We start from the raw sequence: 16024 nt of genomic DNA, 5'->3' as shown, positions 1-16024 counted from the left end.
GTGTCCTACTTGACAGTGGCTGGTATTCTAAGCACAGAGCAAATGCTGCTGTTGGGATGTGGGAGCCGCTAGCCTTTGTTCCCAGCCTCTGACTACGCCTGTGTGGTTGTCTGTGAATCCACTTTTAAAGGAATCACCGTCAGAAGCAAAACAAAAGCAGTGCATGAAAATCTCTACAAATATTACCTTCCCATTTCTCATGCAACCCAGAACGTATCTCCGCTTCTAATACCTAAAAATACTCTCAAGATTTCATTTTCCAGGAAAAGATTTCTAAATACAATAGGGACACCACTTTTGCCTTGAACTGCACTGAACTAAACATTGTTCGACCATCTACCATTATTTATGCTAAGTGATTCATGGTTCTGACTCCGAATAATTTACATATGAATCATTTCCTGGCAGTGTGCCCTGGATCTGTGTGAGAGTAAATGACAAGGAAAACTGCTAACTTGGCAAAGGACACCGCCTTTTCTCTGTCTGTGTGCTTTGACTACAAGAGACAGAGATAGAGATAGATAGAGAGACAAAGAGAGAGAGCAGGAGGGAGAGGGAGGGAGGGAGATTAGGGAATAAACAACTCTCCCAAACCCAAACTAATCATCCTGTCTCCACACTGCCCAGCCCCATAAAACACACAGTCCTTTCCTCCAGTGCCCTGTCTCACTGAAGGAACCTGGCTGCCCAGAGCAGACAGAAATCCCCCCACACCCAACCTCCCTCCCTCACCCTCCAGTACAGCTCCTGCACCACCAGGTCTACCTTCTCAACAGCCACTGAATCCATCCACTCACTTCCATCCCCAGAAACCTCTAGGCGTTTGCACAGGTACTTTCTCCGTCTGGAACGTTCTTTCCCCACATCTTGGTGAATTCGTTTATTCCTCAAGACCAGCTTAGATCTCACCTCCTCTACACAACCTCCCTGCCGGGTGAGGTACGCCTCTCAGCTGCTCTCATGGCCCTCTGTGCTGGCTCCCCGCACAGCTCCTACTGGCTTTCCTGGAGACTTTTGTTTATCTTGCTCTCCAGTAACCGGCCCAGTGAGTCCTGAAGTGCTTGAGTGAGTGAGGAGACACACTGCGCATGGCTCCTGACGGGCACTGGCTTCACAGCTGGTATCGCTGTGCCCTCTGAGTATCGCTGAGGAGGGTGCAGTCAGAGAAAGAAATGTTTAAATCACCGTCTGTGATTTCTGTGGTGGAGCTATGTAGTGGATTGAATAATCGTCCCCCAAAGAGAGCAAGCCCCTGAACTTGTAAATGGTGCCTTATTTGGGGGGTGGGGGGGAAGATCTACAGATGTGATTACGGTTTCTGGAAGAGATCGCTCTGGATTAGCTGGGTGCCCTCGCAGCTGGCCTTAGGAGATAAGAGGCAGAGGGCGGTTTCCCACCCCAAGAGGAAAAATGAACACGCAGGAGAGAGAGTGAGGTGAAGATGGAGGCCGAGGTGGGAGTGATGTGGCCAGAAGCCAAGGACCACCATCCGCCACCAGAAGCCATTCAGTCAGAGGCGAGGAGCAGGTTCCCCCCAGGGCCTCCCGAGCCGTGAGAGAATAAATTTCTGTTGTGGTAAGCCACCGAGTTTGTGGTAATTTATTCCAACATCCTTAGGAAACGACTACAACATTCATTTGGATTTATGTCCTGCTTGGGCTCATAACACGTGGATAATGAATGCAAGGCTGTGGGAAGAGAAGGAAGGACCACTTCTAAGCACCATAACAGAAAGCTCAGAGCTTCAGACACTGTGGGAATTCAATAAATATTCATTTAGAATGAACATTATTTAGCATATTAGACATGGAAGAATTCTAAAATTTACAAACACCACAGCCTTCTCAACAGCCTCCATAAATCTGGCCCCAAAGCTGATCTTGCAATGCTCTCCTACTTAGAAGGTCCGAGCATGCTCTCCATGCGTGGGGCCTTTGCTCAGGCTGTGGCCACAGGCAGGAGTTCCTTTCATTGCTTCCTGCTGAAAGCCTGCCCCCTGCTGGGAGCCCAGCGCAAATGCTTCTTGCTCTATGGTGTCTTCTCTGATCATTTATTTCTCTCTCATATGCTTCCCCACATACTCTCCATTTTGCAGAACTGGTATTTGTTTATATGCTAAAATACTATACTTGTAGCACAGTATCTTGCACACGTCAACTTTTAGGTAAACTTACCTAATAATGCTCATGTATATTGCAGACAAGCAAACCGAAGAGCAGACAGGTTAAGAATCCCACCCCCCACCCCCCAGGTTCTCATTACATGAACGATTTAATAAATTTAACTTGCAGAGGGAGCATGATAGATTGGCCAATGTATAGGCTGAGTAACCAACTAGCCCAAAATTCCTACCCCTGCTCTGCCTCTGCTATCTAACCTGAAACTCTGTCTCCTTTTATGTAAAACTGGTACATCTGCCAGCGTCATTAAAGCTGGAAGGCCAGCTTGTTAGTTTGAAAGGAGGGTAAAGTCTCAGACTTCTGACACCTTTTGTGTGGTTCTGGGTTTTATTTTGAAATATGCATCTCCTAGAGAAGAGATTAAAATTTAACATTTTAATCTTTATTGGTGACAGTATTACACATGTCCCCCTTTACCTCCACTGACCTCTTCTAGTATATTTTTTGATAGTGAGCGCCAAGATCAAAACAATGTACTGCTTTAGGATTAAGGTTTCTGAAAAATGGCAGGAAAAAAAAAAAAGCTTCCTAGTGTTTCCTGCACTAGTTTCACAGGTTTATTCCTGTTGAGGACTTGGCAAATCCTCACTTCAATGCCTTCAGCACAATCATCATCTTACCGCGGTTTCTCAGTTTCTTTTACAAAGCAGTTATGGATACTGTACCTTTCCACAACATTTGGCTTTGTCTATAATCTTCAGGGCAAACTCCTTTCCGGTGGACCTACGGAATAATCAGAGGAAGGCCATTTAAAGCCGTCAGTCATAGATAAGATAGCACCATCCTCCCCGATTTCCTCCACAGCACAGACTCAGGGAGGAAAGACTGCTTCCTCTGCTCATCAGAGACGGTGCGGCCTGGGGTCAGGGAGAAAGGTACCCCCCAAAAGAAAAGAAAAAAATCCAAAGCCACACTGTCTATCTCCTTTTTTTACATATTATTATGAAATAATTTACATATTAAAAGTACTTAAACTCTGCTGTATCGGACATGGACAAAACACTGTTTTTTCTAATACTTAAACCTCAAGATAGTTCCCTTAGAAGGCAGAATAGCCAAAACCGGTTTGGCTCAGTGGATAGAGTGTCGGCCTGCGGACTCAAGGGTCCCGGGTTCGATTCCGGTCAAGGGCATGTACCTGGGTTGTGGGCACATCCCCAGTGGGAGATGTGCAGGAGGCAGCTGATCGATGTTTCTCTCTCATCGATGTTTCTAACTCTCTATCTCTCTCACTTCCTCTCTGTGAAAAATCAATAAAATATATTTTTTAAAAAAAGGCAGAATAAAATTAGGAAAAATGATTCAAAGTAGCTGAAAACTTCCTATTACCAATACGTCTTCACATTAATCTATTAGTCCATCATTCAAACCTTCAAAAGTCCCCAGACTTTCAATATCTATTTCTCAGCTCCAACTCCATCTGGTGCCATCTTCGCCACACTCTGGATGCCCGCTTCTGGCACCAGAGAGATCATTTACGGGGACGCACAACTCTTGTTGTTATTTAACATTTAATCACCTTTCGCATATTTTAGTCTGAACCTGCCAAAAAATATTTCGCATATAGGAAAACAGTTCAACAACGAACGTTTCAGAAGTTCTGGAATATGGCAGTTCTGACCAGTGGTCACACTACCCACCAGTCAGGCCACCTTGGAAAAATAACTTTTATTTAAGTTGCTTCCCTATAACATAAACCAAACCCTGCCTCGGATTTCTAATGGCACCACCACAAGGAGGTGCAGCAGAATGGAAAAGCAGTGGTTGCCAGAGCTTCCTGAAAATTCCCCACAAAGAGTAAAAATACTACTGAGAACAGGCAGGGAAGTGGCAGGCATATAAACACAGAGACTAATCCGAGTCTTTTCCGGTTTTGATGTTTACGAAAGGCCTGCAATTTGAATGAATGCTTTTCTTACCACTTGAGAATTCAGGACCTTAAAATAAAGCTGGACAAACAAAGATATAATTCTAATATAGGCAACAGTCTGAACACTGATCAATGGAGTCATGGCTCATGCATCCTGAACTACTGGTACATGCAGTATTAACTGAGAGGGTCACTGTGGGGACTAAACGAGTTACACCACTGAGAGCCGTGCCTAGTACAGGGAAATGCTCCACGAGATTTTTAAAGAATACATCTAATTCTTTCCCAGTGTTCTCTGGCTCGTGGATGAGACATGATATATTGCTCAATCAAAATCAAAGCAGGTGTACGTATACTCTATCTGAATACATGTTTTTTCCCTGAAAAACTGCTTGTGGGCATGCAAAACAGCTGGGGCCAAAGTTAGGCTCTTTCATAAAATCTTGTGTTCACTCCGGTTAAGAATAAACTCCAAGGAGAAATGTATGGGTAGGTGGAAAAATGATTATCCTCACCATCCACTCACCTGTCCATGCACTCTTTGACTACTGCAAAATTGCCATCACCAATAACCTTTCCAATTCTGTACTTCTCAAGAAGAGTTGAAGATTCAATGCACCTGTTTCCATTTATGCCTACGAAAGAGGATAAATGCAAAGTTGAAAGAACACACCAAGATTTCATCTTGATTCCTATATACTTGTCAAACAATCAATTGCAATGCATTTATTTCTAAATCTATGGTAAAACTATAAGGAAAGTCTCTGAGCATATTGTCTGAATAGAATACCTGAATCACCGATTTTCTTTCGACTTGACTGGTTGGCATCAGAAACCAATATAATCAATAAAGATAACAAATATCTGAAATACCAGCTAAAATAAGCGATTCTTTGTGTAACAAAGAAGTCTAACGAAAACTTCAAACTTTTTTGTCAAATTTGAGAAAGAAGAAGGGGATGATGTTGGGATTTAACCTTAGATATTGTCACAAGATTTCTCCTCAAGATTTTTTAGTAAAGAAAACTCTAGCCAGCTAGGATGCCTGTTAAAGCTAATAACTGGCTCAAAGAAAGACAAATACCATATGATCTCACTTATACGTGGAATCTAATTAACAGAATAAACTGACAAACAAAATAGAAACAGAGGTATGGATACATGGAACAGACTGACAGCTGACAGAGGGGAGGGGCTAGGGGAGACTAGGTGAAAGAAGGTGAAGGGATTAGCAAAAAAAATAAAAATAAATCAAACAACCATATATAAATAACACACAGACACAGTCAACAGTGTGGAGATGGCCAGAGGAAAAGGGGGTGGAGGGTAGGTGGAGGTGGGCAAAGGGGCAGAAAATGGGGACAGAAAGAGACTTTGCTTGAGAAGATGGGTGCACGATGCAGTACACAGATGATGTTTTATTGAGTTGTACACTTGAAACCTGTATGGCTTTTCGAACCAATGTCACCCCAATAAATTCAATTTATATATATATATATATACTAGAGGCCTGATGCACGAACATTTGTGCAAGAGTAGGCCTTCCTTCCCCCGGCTGCCGGCACCAGCTTCCCTCCAGCACCCGGGACCCAGGCTTCCTCCTCCAGCTGCCCGCAGGCACCCGGGACCTGGGCTGGCTTCCCTCTGGCCTGGCTTCATCAGGAAGGACATCGGAATGACGTCCGGAAGACATCCGGTCTAAATAGCATATTACCCTTTTATTATTATAGATATTAAAGCTCATTCCTGGCTCAAAGTCTTCTCAAAAAGGTGGTGGTAGTGGGCGGTAGAGGACAGGACGAAGAAGTGGTTAAGATGAACCACTTTTTACAATGTATCTCCAGTACCCAGGACATTGCAAACATCATATAAAGAAACTCTTTTGTTAACTAACTGAGAGAAAGAAAAGTCTATATTTAGGACTTGTGAGCAGGTTGCCACTAAGGAAAAATAAAAAAAGCTCAAGTCTAAAATGTGAGATTGGACTAGCTTAATTAACAACCCACTAAGACCAAACTGGTGACATGATCACCTCCCTGCTTAGGAAGATAACTGAGCACATGTGGATTTGGGGTGGCCACCAAGTTCGCACGGGTGACTTCCTTTATAAACATAACATCAGATTGAGAACTACCTTCGGGACTCAGGCAACGATCAAGTTCAGGCCCGCCATTTATGTTGGAAGAAGATCTGCCATGTGCAGAAATCTGCTGAGAGAGGAGAGTGACCATTATTTATCAGGAAAACTTGACACATCTTCAGCTCGCTCGTCCTTAGATAACAGAAAATGCTTATAGAATGTAAAATGCAGGCAGAGAAACAGAGGAGGTACGGCCTTTCTTTCCTCGCACCTCTCTCCCTATACACATCACCTTAATGCATTTTATCCTTAGAGACAATATTTTTTATTAGGATTAGACTTCAGGAAAATTGACAGCGTGTTACTCTTTGATATTGTGTTACATTTGACAATGCAATAAAATAAAGATTTCTATGGCATCGAAGCTCTATGTCTATGGGGTACTTACGAGTGGCAAAGGCAGGCTTCGAACTACAGATTATTCCAAGTCAGCAATGAATCCCCAGATCTCACAGCCGCCCCTGAGGCTGACCTCAGGGCGTCCCTGCCAAGGGCAAGCCCTTCTGAGAACCCAGCCCCATGCTCCTGACTGCACCACCTTCAGGACCCAGGGTGCAGCCCTGGCTCAACCCTCGTCTTTACCGACCCTGAGGCAGCAGGAATCCCTCCTGAGCACCGTGAGGATTTTCATTACTAGGATCCAGAGGGAAATAAAACATAAAACTAACAAAAAACTGAAGCTCCCATTCTAACACATAAATATCTCTAGTTCTTAGTTAAATTGAAAATCTCACATTGTGAATATTATTCATATTAAGTTTATTATTCTGTAGGCTTATGGAATTTTTTCTTAATCCCCAAGGGCTCTTAAGCTTTTGAACTAAAACTTTTCCCTTTGATCTTTAATTTTCTCTTCTCCTTTCTCTTCTCCCTCCCCTCCCTCCCTCCCTCCCTCTCTCTCTCTCTCAATTATGCCTTTCAGGAGCTTACAGGGTCAACGGATCTACGAAATCTTGAGAAAGCATCTTCGACATTTTTTGTCTTGATATGTTTCCACACTTGCATCTGTGCCCACACATCCAACTATCCTGGTAGCTCTGGCCCATCTTCATGGTGCTTCCCCCATGTGCAGCACCATGTCTGGAACACACGGTGCTTAACTCACGCTTGCTCCACAAAAGCATCAAGGACACAGGTCCAGGGGAGGGACCGCCCTTCCCAGAGTGCCCACTGGTTGGAGTCACTGGGTCTATTCTCCTCTGGGTGAGGTGAACTTCACCGGAGCTGGGTTTGGTTCAAACCCCAGGAGAGCCCAATGCTTATAAAACATTCCTTCAAACAGGATCACCCACAAGTTCTTCTGGGATAAAAGACGAGGCTTGAGAATGAGAGACATGCAACACCAGGGCTGTTTGCTCAGACCCCAGGCAGCTGCACCTGTGTGACCAATAACGCCGGCAGCAGTGTGTCCTGTTAGGAACCCCGAGGCCACGGGAGAGGAACGTGAGATACACCAAACGAGCCCCCGTCCTGCGTGGCAAACACCCCTCGCACAAGGTTCTGTTTTCTTCCCTCTGCTCTGGCAAGTGCTGTGCAGGCGCGTGGGTGTGCGTGGGGGTCCCTTTCTGGGGGACAAATGCTGCACTAAACACCGGGCTCCTCAGAAGTCAATCATGTTGCTTCCTCACAATACGAGGTAACTGGTCAACAAGGAAAGGTTTTCAAAATGTAGCAATTGCATTTGTTTTGTTGTTTTATTGTTTTATGCCACTGCAATACTAGGCGGCTTCTGAACAGGTGGGAGTCTATGCTAGGATGTTTAAAACAAGGCCCCGAGCGGGGATGTAAACTGGAGGGAAAGACAAACCACCACGCTCTCCACTGTTCCGTCCCCCAGCTCCCACCTGGTCCCCATCCCCCTCACGCTTCTCTCGGCAGCTCACCAGCGGCCCCCTTCGTCTCCCCTGGTCCACGCACTGTTGCCAGAGAAACTTCCACAGGACGGTTCTGGTATCAGCCCCAGGATCCAAAAACCTCAGTGGGTCTGTGTTACCAACAGAATAACCCCCAAATCTTCAGTGTAGCATTCGGGGCGTGATGTCCCCATACCTGCCTGTCCAATTTGTTTCCACTACCTTCCCCCCCATACATTTAATACTTAGGTGAACTCAGATAATCTCTTTTTGTTGAAAAGTTACTTAACCTTTCCAGGTCTTATCTTTTGCTCTGAATAGAGGGACAGTAGCAGCACCTAGCTCAAAGATTTGCTAAAGAATTAAAATTAGCTCACACAGGTAAAATCATTTAGCACAGCCACTGACATGGAACACTAATTCAATACCCGTTACTAGCATCTTTCCTTAAAGCAGTGGTTCTCAACCTTCTGGCCCTTTAAATATAGTTCCTCGTTGTGACCCAACCATCAAATTATTTTCGTTGCTACTTCGTAACTGTAATGTTGCTACTGTTATGAATCGTAATGTAAATATCTGATATGCAGGATGGTCTTAGGCAACCCCTGTGAAAGGGTCGTTCGACCACCAAAGGGGTCTCGACCCACAGGTTGAGAACCGCTGCCTTAAAGCGTCTATCCCACAGGGAGCCTCGAAGCGAGTGACTGCGGGCTGCTTTTAAGTTGTTGAATGTGCAACAGCTAGAAGAGAACTTCTGCTAAATGATTCAAAGTCTGTTCCTCTTCCCATCCAACCCTTCCTAGTCTGAAAACTGTCCGTCAAGGGAAAGAGAGAGCCAAATTAAATTCCTATCAGCCAAATTCTTAATGGAATAAAGATGAGAGAAATGTCATTTTTTGGACATTATCTTCTCAAAAGATAAATGGAAAGACCCCCCTAGATGGCTGCTTGCCTAGATTGTAGTGTTGAAGGAGGACTGTCAGCACCCAGGAACAACAGTGAGCACGGACCAGCTCACCTGCGTGTCTAAACCTCACCGCCCAGACAGGGCAGCCCCACACCTCAGGCCACAGCTGGCTGGTCAGGCCTGGGCACCGGGTAGGAACCGCCCCTTCCCAACCCTCAGAGCCAGAGGGGCGTGTGCGGTGTGCAGGCCCATCGCCCCTGCGGAGGTCCTGAGCCCCACCTGCCTGCCGTTGTCCCAGGCCGGCTTGCTTACTTCTCCTGGAAACAGGTAACTCTCTTCAAATAAGCCCCTTTCTTGAGCTAAACTGAGTAAGCTGTAGTTCACTGCAAGCTGATGTATTCTTTCGGACTCAAGGGTTCTCTAAGAAGGAAGTCTTGAAGGGGCTAAAATGCAGGCATTTTTACCTCTTTGTACATTTTCACATGGATGGGTGACCCCCTCAGAGTGTTTAATGAGTGTCTACGCCCCACTGTGACTTACCCCGTTAACTGGGATTAGACCCCATGCCCACCTGTCCCGATTCCCTGGACAGCCCAGCAGGGACGAACCTGGCTGGTGTTGGGATTTGGGGGCAGCAAAGAGCAGAGGCAGACCAAGAGACGGAGCAGGTGGCAGAAGCTGGTTCTCTGGCGACTAAAAAAGGGTGGCAACTGGGCTGAAGGCATGTACCTCAGAGGAGGGGGTGGCCTCACGGAGAGGGCGAGGGTGAAGGGTCAAGCGAAAGCCAGCTCCCGTGTGTACCTGACAAAGGTTTCATGAAATCCCCGGGAAATGCAGCCTTCTTAGCCAAGAATGGCAAAAAGAACGTTTTTCAAAATTCTCAAATGGAATGATGTTTTTTTAAAAAGCATTTTTAAAAATAGAGTTAACAGGAGTGATATGTAATTACTTATCCAAATATGTTCCTTTAATAAAAAATAAAGCTTTCATGAAGAAAATGACGTGAAAAACTAAGGGGAATCCCCTTATTCCAGACCCGCTGACTAGACAGTGACCTTTCCTCCCTCAGCAAGGACCTGTGCTGGGCTTTCTGGGCTTTCAGAGGCCACAAAGGTGAAGGGACACGCTTGGTGCTGCCCAGAAGTTTGCAATCTTGTGAAGAGGCTCCTCAACCCTTCCACACAACCTTGACATCCAGGCTGTGGCTCCTGCAGCTCCGAGGGTCTGAGAGTCGGCGAAGAGCCGAAGAGCCGCTTTGCTCAGGCAAAGATCTGCACTTGCAACGCTTGTTCTCACAGCTGGTGATTACGTTTACTTGACCTCCCAGGCCTGGAGCTCGGTGATCCAGGGTCCGAGAAAAGCCGGGTGTTCACCACGATCTCTGGACAGATCCCGGGTGCAGGCAGAGCTTGTCTATTGGGAGCTATAGAGCAGAGCACTCCCTGCGTCCCGAGAGACACGCAGACAAAGAGCCGTGAAAACCAAGGGGTAACGCTATGCCTACGAAAGTCTCCCTGTCTCCCAGGCACAATGTACGTATTTCCCCGTCTCTGGTAAGAGAATCATTCTCGTATTGAAGCACGGGTTGCATTAGCGCCAGAGTGATTCAAACATGGCATTCCTGATGAAACCTGTCTCGTTTCTATTGTCTAACTAAGAACTGTTATTAAAATCTCTTACAATGCTAATGAGCTTTCATGCTTCCATCAGCAACGATGGTGCTGAGACAGCACAAAGAAAGTGCCTGGACGCTGCCCGTTGGGGAGGTCCCCCTCAATAAAGCATAAGTGGATGACAGCATCTGGGCTCTTTCAAGATAGCTTCCATAATTACTGAGCGGTTCAAAGCGGTGGGATTGTGTTGAGGGGTGGGAGGAGAGGGGGACTATTTCCTGAGGAGGCCCTGATTGGTCCAGGGGGGAAGGTGATGAAAGCTGTGGAGATATTGGGGAGCGTGTTCTCCGTGACCTGCACCGCTGCCCTGCCCACCTCCTCCTCTGGCAGGAGCAGCTCAGTTTTTATGAGCAGGGAAGGGAAATGCACACGAATTCGCTTCTGCTAAGAACTTTTTCAATAAAAGACTTAAAACAGAGCGGAAAAAGCTATAAAGTGTTCTCAGCTGCCAGGATCATTTAGAAAGGCACTCATGGCTGAGTGAGTCCATGTGATAATGAGTTGCATTCCAGCTTTCTGCATTTTTAGCCAGAAAGTCAAGGCAGGGTGTCCTCTATTAAAGTTCTTTCATACATAGATGATTAAATTTCTACAAAACCTAAAATTTAAAGAGGAATGGGCCCTAGCTGGTTTGGCTCAGCAGATAAGAGCATAGGCCTGTGGACTAAAGAGTCCTGGGTTTGATTCCAGTCAAGGACACATGCTGGGGTTGCAGGCTCGATCCCCAGTAGGGGGCATGCAGGAGGCAGCCAATCAATGATTCTTTCTCATCGATGTTTCTATCTCTCTCTCTCCCTTCCTCTCTGAAATCAATAAAAATATTAAATAAATAAATAAAATAAAGAGGAATGGTAAGTACTGTATTAAAATGCTTTGTTCAGAAATAGGCAATACTTTTTTTTAAGTAGCAAAAGTGGCTATATCGATGCATTACAGCATGTGACCATTGACATTTGAGGATACTATTTGATTTTTCGTGGAAGGAAGAACTTGGCAGAATCTAGGAGATATTCTTGTGTAATAAGTTGACTTTCTTGAATGCATCTTGGAAAATGGCACTGTGATTCCATTTTAAGTGGCCCACTGCAGGGGTCAGACACATTTTCTCTAAAGGGCCAGAGACCAACACTTTAGCCTTTGTAGGTCATACGGTCTCTGTTGTAACTACTCAACTCTGTTGTTATAACATGAAAGCAGCCACAGACCATATGTAAACAAATGAGCATGGCTGTATTCCAATAAAACTTTATTTATAAAGAACAAGCAATGGGCCAAATTTGGTCATAGGCACACCGCTGGTCCACAAGAACTTTCTTAAGCAAGCTTTTTCTCCAACAAAATACTTTAAAACTCTAGAACAGAACCACCCTCAGAGTAGTGTTGTTGCTTTAAAGCAGTGTCTCTTAGTCCTTGGTTATACTAGGAAAGGCTGTACATACTGGAAAGATTTGGAAAATTCTATGGCAGGCTGTCCCGCAGATTAAAGACGGATGTAGGGCCCAGGCATTGGTGTTTCTTAAGTTCCACAGAAGATCTAACGTGCAGCCAAGGTTGAGAACCTCTGTGGAGGAAGTTTCTGGCAGCAAGTGTAATTAATTGTTCAGCTACTTTACGTTCTCCCTGTCACTCATCCAATAACATAGTCATTGCAAGTCATCTATAGCCAAAGAACAACTTTCTTTTTGCAAGAAAAGGGGAGACAGCACTCATTACAATTTATTGAATGCCTACTTTGTGCCAAGTCCTGAAATGAGTACTTTATGCCTTATGAATTAATCATCACACCCACTGATTTATGAAGAAACCAAAGCTCAGGGAGGTTAGGTAACTTGCCCAAACACCACAGCAAATGAATCTAAACCCAGGTTTGACTCCAGAGCCGAGGGGCTATTTGGCTAATCTCACACTATCCCCTCTAAGAACAGGCGGAGAGAAGTCTTGCAAGGTTATTAACTTAACCAAAGAATGCCACCCAACAGCAGATTCACCCATGAAAATATTCACTGTGGTGTCTCTAGAACATGTCTCACAGTCCTGTAAACTTATCACATACCGTAATACACAAACTGATAAATTCACAGCCTTTCTTCACATAGAGACCTTAAGTTTTTCTTTGAAAAGACCTCTGAAAGGTAAACATTTTTAATTAGTATACTAGATATTATTTGCAAGCAAATTTTGCTTCCATTGTTATTTTTGTGGTTAAAAAAAAAACCAAAAAACAGAAACATCAATTCCATTCTTCAGAAAGAAATCCAGTGTCAATTATTACAAATATTGAATTGGGCGGACATTTTAAAACAGAAAGCTTTATCATTTTATATTAGAATTTTTGACAATTTACTCTGAAATACTTAGTGCCAGCAGTGAGATTTGTGAACAATTAATCTGAATCAGCACCTAGGGGTTGGTAACATTCAAAGTATTCTTATCTATAGCCATACCTTAGATGTGGATTCATTTAGAAAAATTAATGGCTCTTGAGACTTGTGATTGGTTAATAGTGGTGAGCAGTGATAAACAGAAACCCCTAACTGTGCAGGTATAGGCTGAAGACAGCAACCAGCTCAACAGTCTAAGAACGGGCTACGTGGAAGCGGCTGACTTGTGCCTTTCTGTTCCCTGAGAATCACTCACTGCCGTATCAGCTGACTGACTACATGGCCTCCCTTCCCAAACCAGCACAGAATCTCAGCACATTCCTACAAGTGAGCTTCAAGCAAAGTGTTGGCTGAGTAGATTCTGAACAACAGACAGATGGTAGGGCCATGTCTGCCTGCTTTCAGTGAGAGGTACCATCCATGCCTAGGATGCCAAGGTGGTGGGCGAGGTGCCCGTATCTTCGGTTTCAGCTATGGAGGCTACCAGTGGTGCACACCGGCACAGGCCAGTTCACTACAATGAGCTCTAGGTCTTAACTCGTAACTGTCCAATTATCTCTAATCCACTGGCCAGAAGCATTTTCTTGGTACCATCACTTCCATGAATAAGGGGGCATTTAAGATGAACGCAGGTGGCTTATATTCAAATAAAGTTTTCACAGTGGATCCTATCTGTACACCGATGTGCTTCACAAACTCCCCCTCCAGTCCCACAAAGGGGTGCTGCAGCCTCGTTGGGTCGTTTACCCGCCAAATGCCTCTATTTACTGAGCAGCTTCAATGTGCAAATCACTGTCCTCAACCTGAGTCTGAGACTCATTAAGATGATTTATTTTGAGAGGGCACTGAAGTCTTCAAAACTGCTCGGTCCCTCTTTTGTTTTTGGATTCTGTCAATAAAATCAATTACATTCAAAGATGAAGTTACCACCCAACCTTTCTGGGGCAATAAAAAGGATCTAAAGGGAGTCAGTCTCAGTACCGAATATTCTTAACCGGCTTGAAATACCGAAGAAAAGCCAAAGCTCCCGGGAGAAGCACAAGCATCCAAGGTCAGCAGCTACTGGGGATTTACATTTCACAGCTTCGAAAAGAAGTTTTGAAGGTCAGAAGGTCAAAGAGTTACATTTAGCTCTGCCAATCAGTGTGAGATACTACCAGCCCTTTCATCACACCTCACAAATCTGGAAAATCTTTCACCACCAGCAGGCCCAGGAGACATCATCAGATAAAATATCAGCACACCAGACAGTTTATAACCTCAAGATGTTGGATAACTGTTCCAAATGTACTTTTTTTTTTGTTTCTTCTTTCAACCAACAAGAATGCTCACAGTAGACAGCCTCTGGGCATACACCTCAGCCTCAAATGTGAGACATTTTATTCTTCAGTGTCCGCAGATGTGCCCCGGGTTCTGAAACCTGAAGTTACTACAGCCTTGAAAGTCTTAAATTGGGATGCGGATGATGAATTAAATTTCAGGGAAATGCTTTCTTCATCCATCTGGCAGCTGATGACACATTTAGTACTCTTTATTGCCTCTCTGTCCCACAGAACATGCTGTGATTTAAGCATAATAAATATTCCCTGGGGGGGGGGTGATCAGCTAGATGGAAGGGACTCTGAGGAACTGGGCAGAAGAGACAGGAGGTCGTGGCTGAGGTCGAGGGGAAGACAGAGGGTCAGGAAGATGGGGATGAAGAGAAGAAAATGTCAGTGGAGGTGAGATTCTAGGAGTTGAAGGGGAGAGAAGGGAATGGGTAAGGTGTGACGGCTCTAGAGAACAAAAGGACTGGACGGAGAATAAAGCAATAACAATGACAGGGAGAGAGAGTTGTTCGGCCCTCCCAAAGGACAGTGTACAGAAAGCCATGGAGGGAGCAGGGACAGCCTAAGAAAGAAACTTTGAGTGGCTTGATACAGAGATGAAAGCAGAGAGAAGGGGTGTGGTTGCCAACCTCCAACATGGTTCCCATGGGCCTCGCCTCCTGGCGTTCATGCCCTTGTGTCGTCTCCTCCCAGGCTGAACTAGCTGATGAGTGTGACTACGAGGCTATGAAGGAAATGGTGTCTGCCTTCCAAGGCGAGGTCACAGAAAGAAGAGCTTCTGCATGGCACTGTCCATCTCTTGCTCTGGGGAAACCCAGCTGCCCTGCTCTGAGGGACTCAGGCCAGTTATGGAGAGGCTCCAACATCAGAGAACGGAGGCCTCCAGCCGAGAGCCAGCAGCACCTTGACGCCACAAGAGTGAATTACCTTGGAAGGGGGTCCTTCATCCCCAACCAAGCCTTCAGGTGACTGTAGCCCTGGTGCACATCTTGACTACAACCTCATCAAGACTTTTAAGCCAGAACCAGCCAGTGAAGCTGCTCCTGAATTCCTGACCCACAAAAACTGTGTGATAAAAAAAAAATCATCTTTTGTTGTTGTTTTAAGCTGCGAAGTTTTGGGATAACTTACAGCTAATAGAATTCTGTACAGATTACTAATAGGATGGAATATGGAGAGAGGGCAGGAAAGATAGAGTTGGGAGGGAAAGTCATCATAGAAAGTGGTAATAAAGCAGAAGTGGTAATAAGATCTGGAGTCTGACTTGTCTCACTTTCGCTTTTCTTCTCCTATCCTACACTGCATGTCCATTTCTTTTTGTAAGTGAAACTTCCCTCAAGAGAAAACTGAACCTGGAAAAACCCCAAGAAAGAAGGACAAAGCTATTCAGAGGCTTTTTCTATATTTAACCAATTAATCTCAACCCTGGGCTGCAGGTCCTATTCCCCTTTTTATAATGAAGGGTGATGTGACTTGCCCAAGGTCACAGAGCTAAGTGACTAGCCAAGCAAAACCAATCCCAGGCATTCTGGACAGTTTTAATTATGAAGGAGCCATCACGCTCTCTCTCGATATGGGCCCAGAACAACTTGGCATGAACTGGACTCGCTGCAAAGGCCTTTGGGCTCCCCGTGTGCCTGATGGCAGCACTGTGTGGAGGTGGCTCGTGTCTGGCCTGCAGAATGCCTCCTC

The 16024-nt window shown here is 45.1% G+C and overlaps 1 protein-coding gene across 4 annotated transcripts in view; it reads right to left on the bottom strand.

Annotated features, from left to right (window-relative positions):
* DCLK2 (doublecortin like kinase 2) overlaps positions 1-16024 on the bottom strand; it is a 135955-nt gene that overhangs the window by 23651 nt on the left and 96280 nt on the right. For 2 of the 4 annotated variants that reach the window (XR_002829614.1, XM_006081768.3), the window contains exons 6-8: positions 6185-6260; positions 4577-4685; positions 2846-2903 (exon numbers count right to left, since the gene is read on the bottom strand). Coding sequence is in view for 2 of the 4 variants with exons in the window: in XM_006081768.3 (XP_006081830.1) it covers positions 2846-2903; positions 4577-4685; positions 6185-6260 (243 nt within the window). In the remaining 2 variants the exon portion in view is untranslated. The remainder of the gene's footprint in view (positions 1-2845; positions 2904-4576; positions 4686-6184; positions 6261-16024) is intronic. The other 2 variants (XR_002829615.1, XM_006081769.3) reach the window with 1 other exon arrangement.

Source organism: Myotis lucifugus, unplaced genomic scaffold, assembly GCF_000147115.1.
Source record: "Myotis lucifugus unplaced genomic scaffold, Myoluc2.0 scaffold_1, whole genome shotgun sequence".
In the NCBI taxonomy this organism is placed as follows: Eukaryota; Metazoa; Chordata; class Mammalia; order Chiroptera; family Vespertilionidae; genus Myotis; species Myotis lucifugus.
Note: the sequence above shows the minus strand (reverse complement) of the source record. Positions and strands in the feature narration are given on the sequence as shown.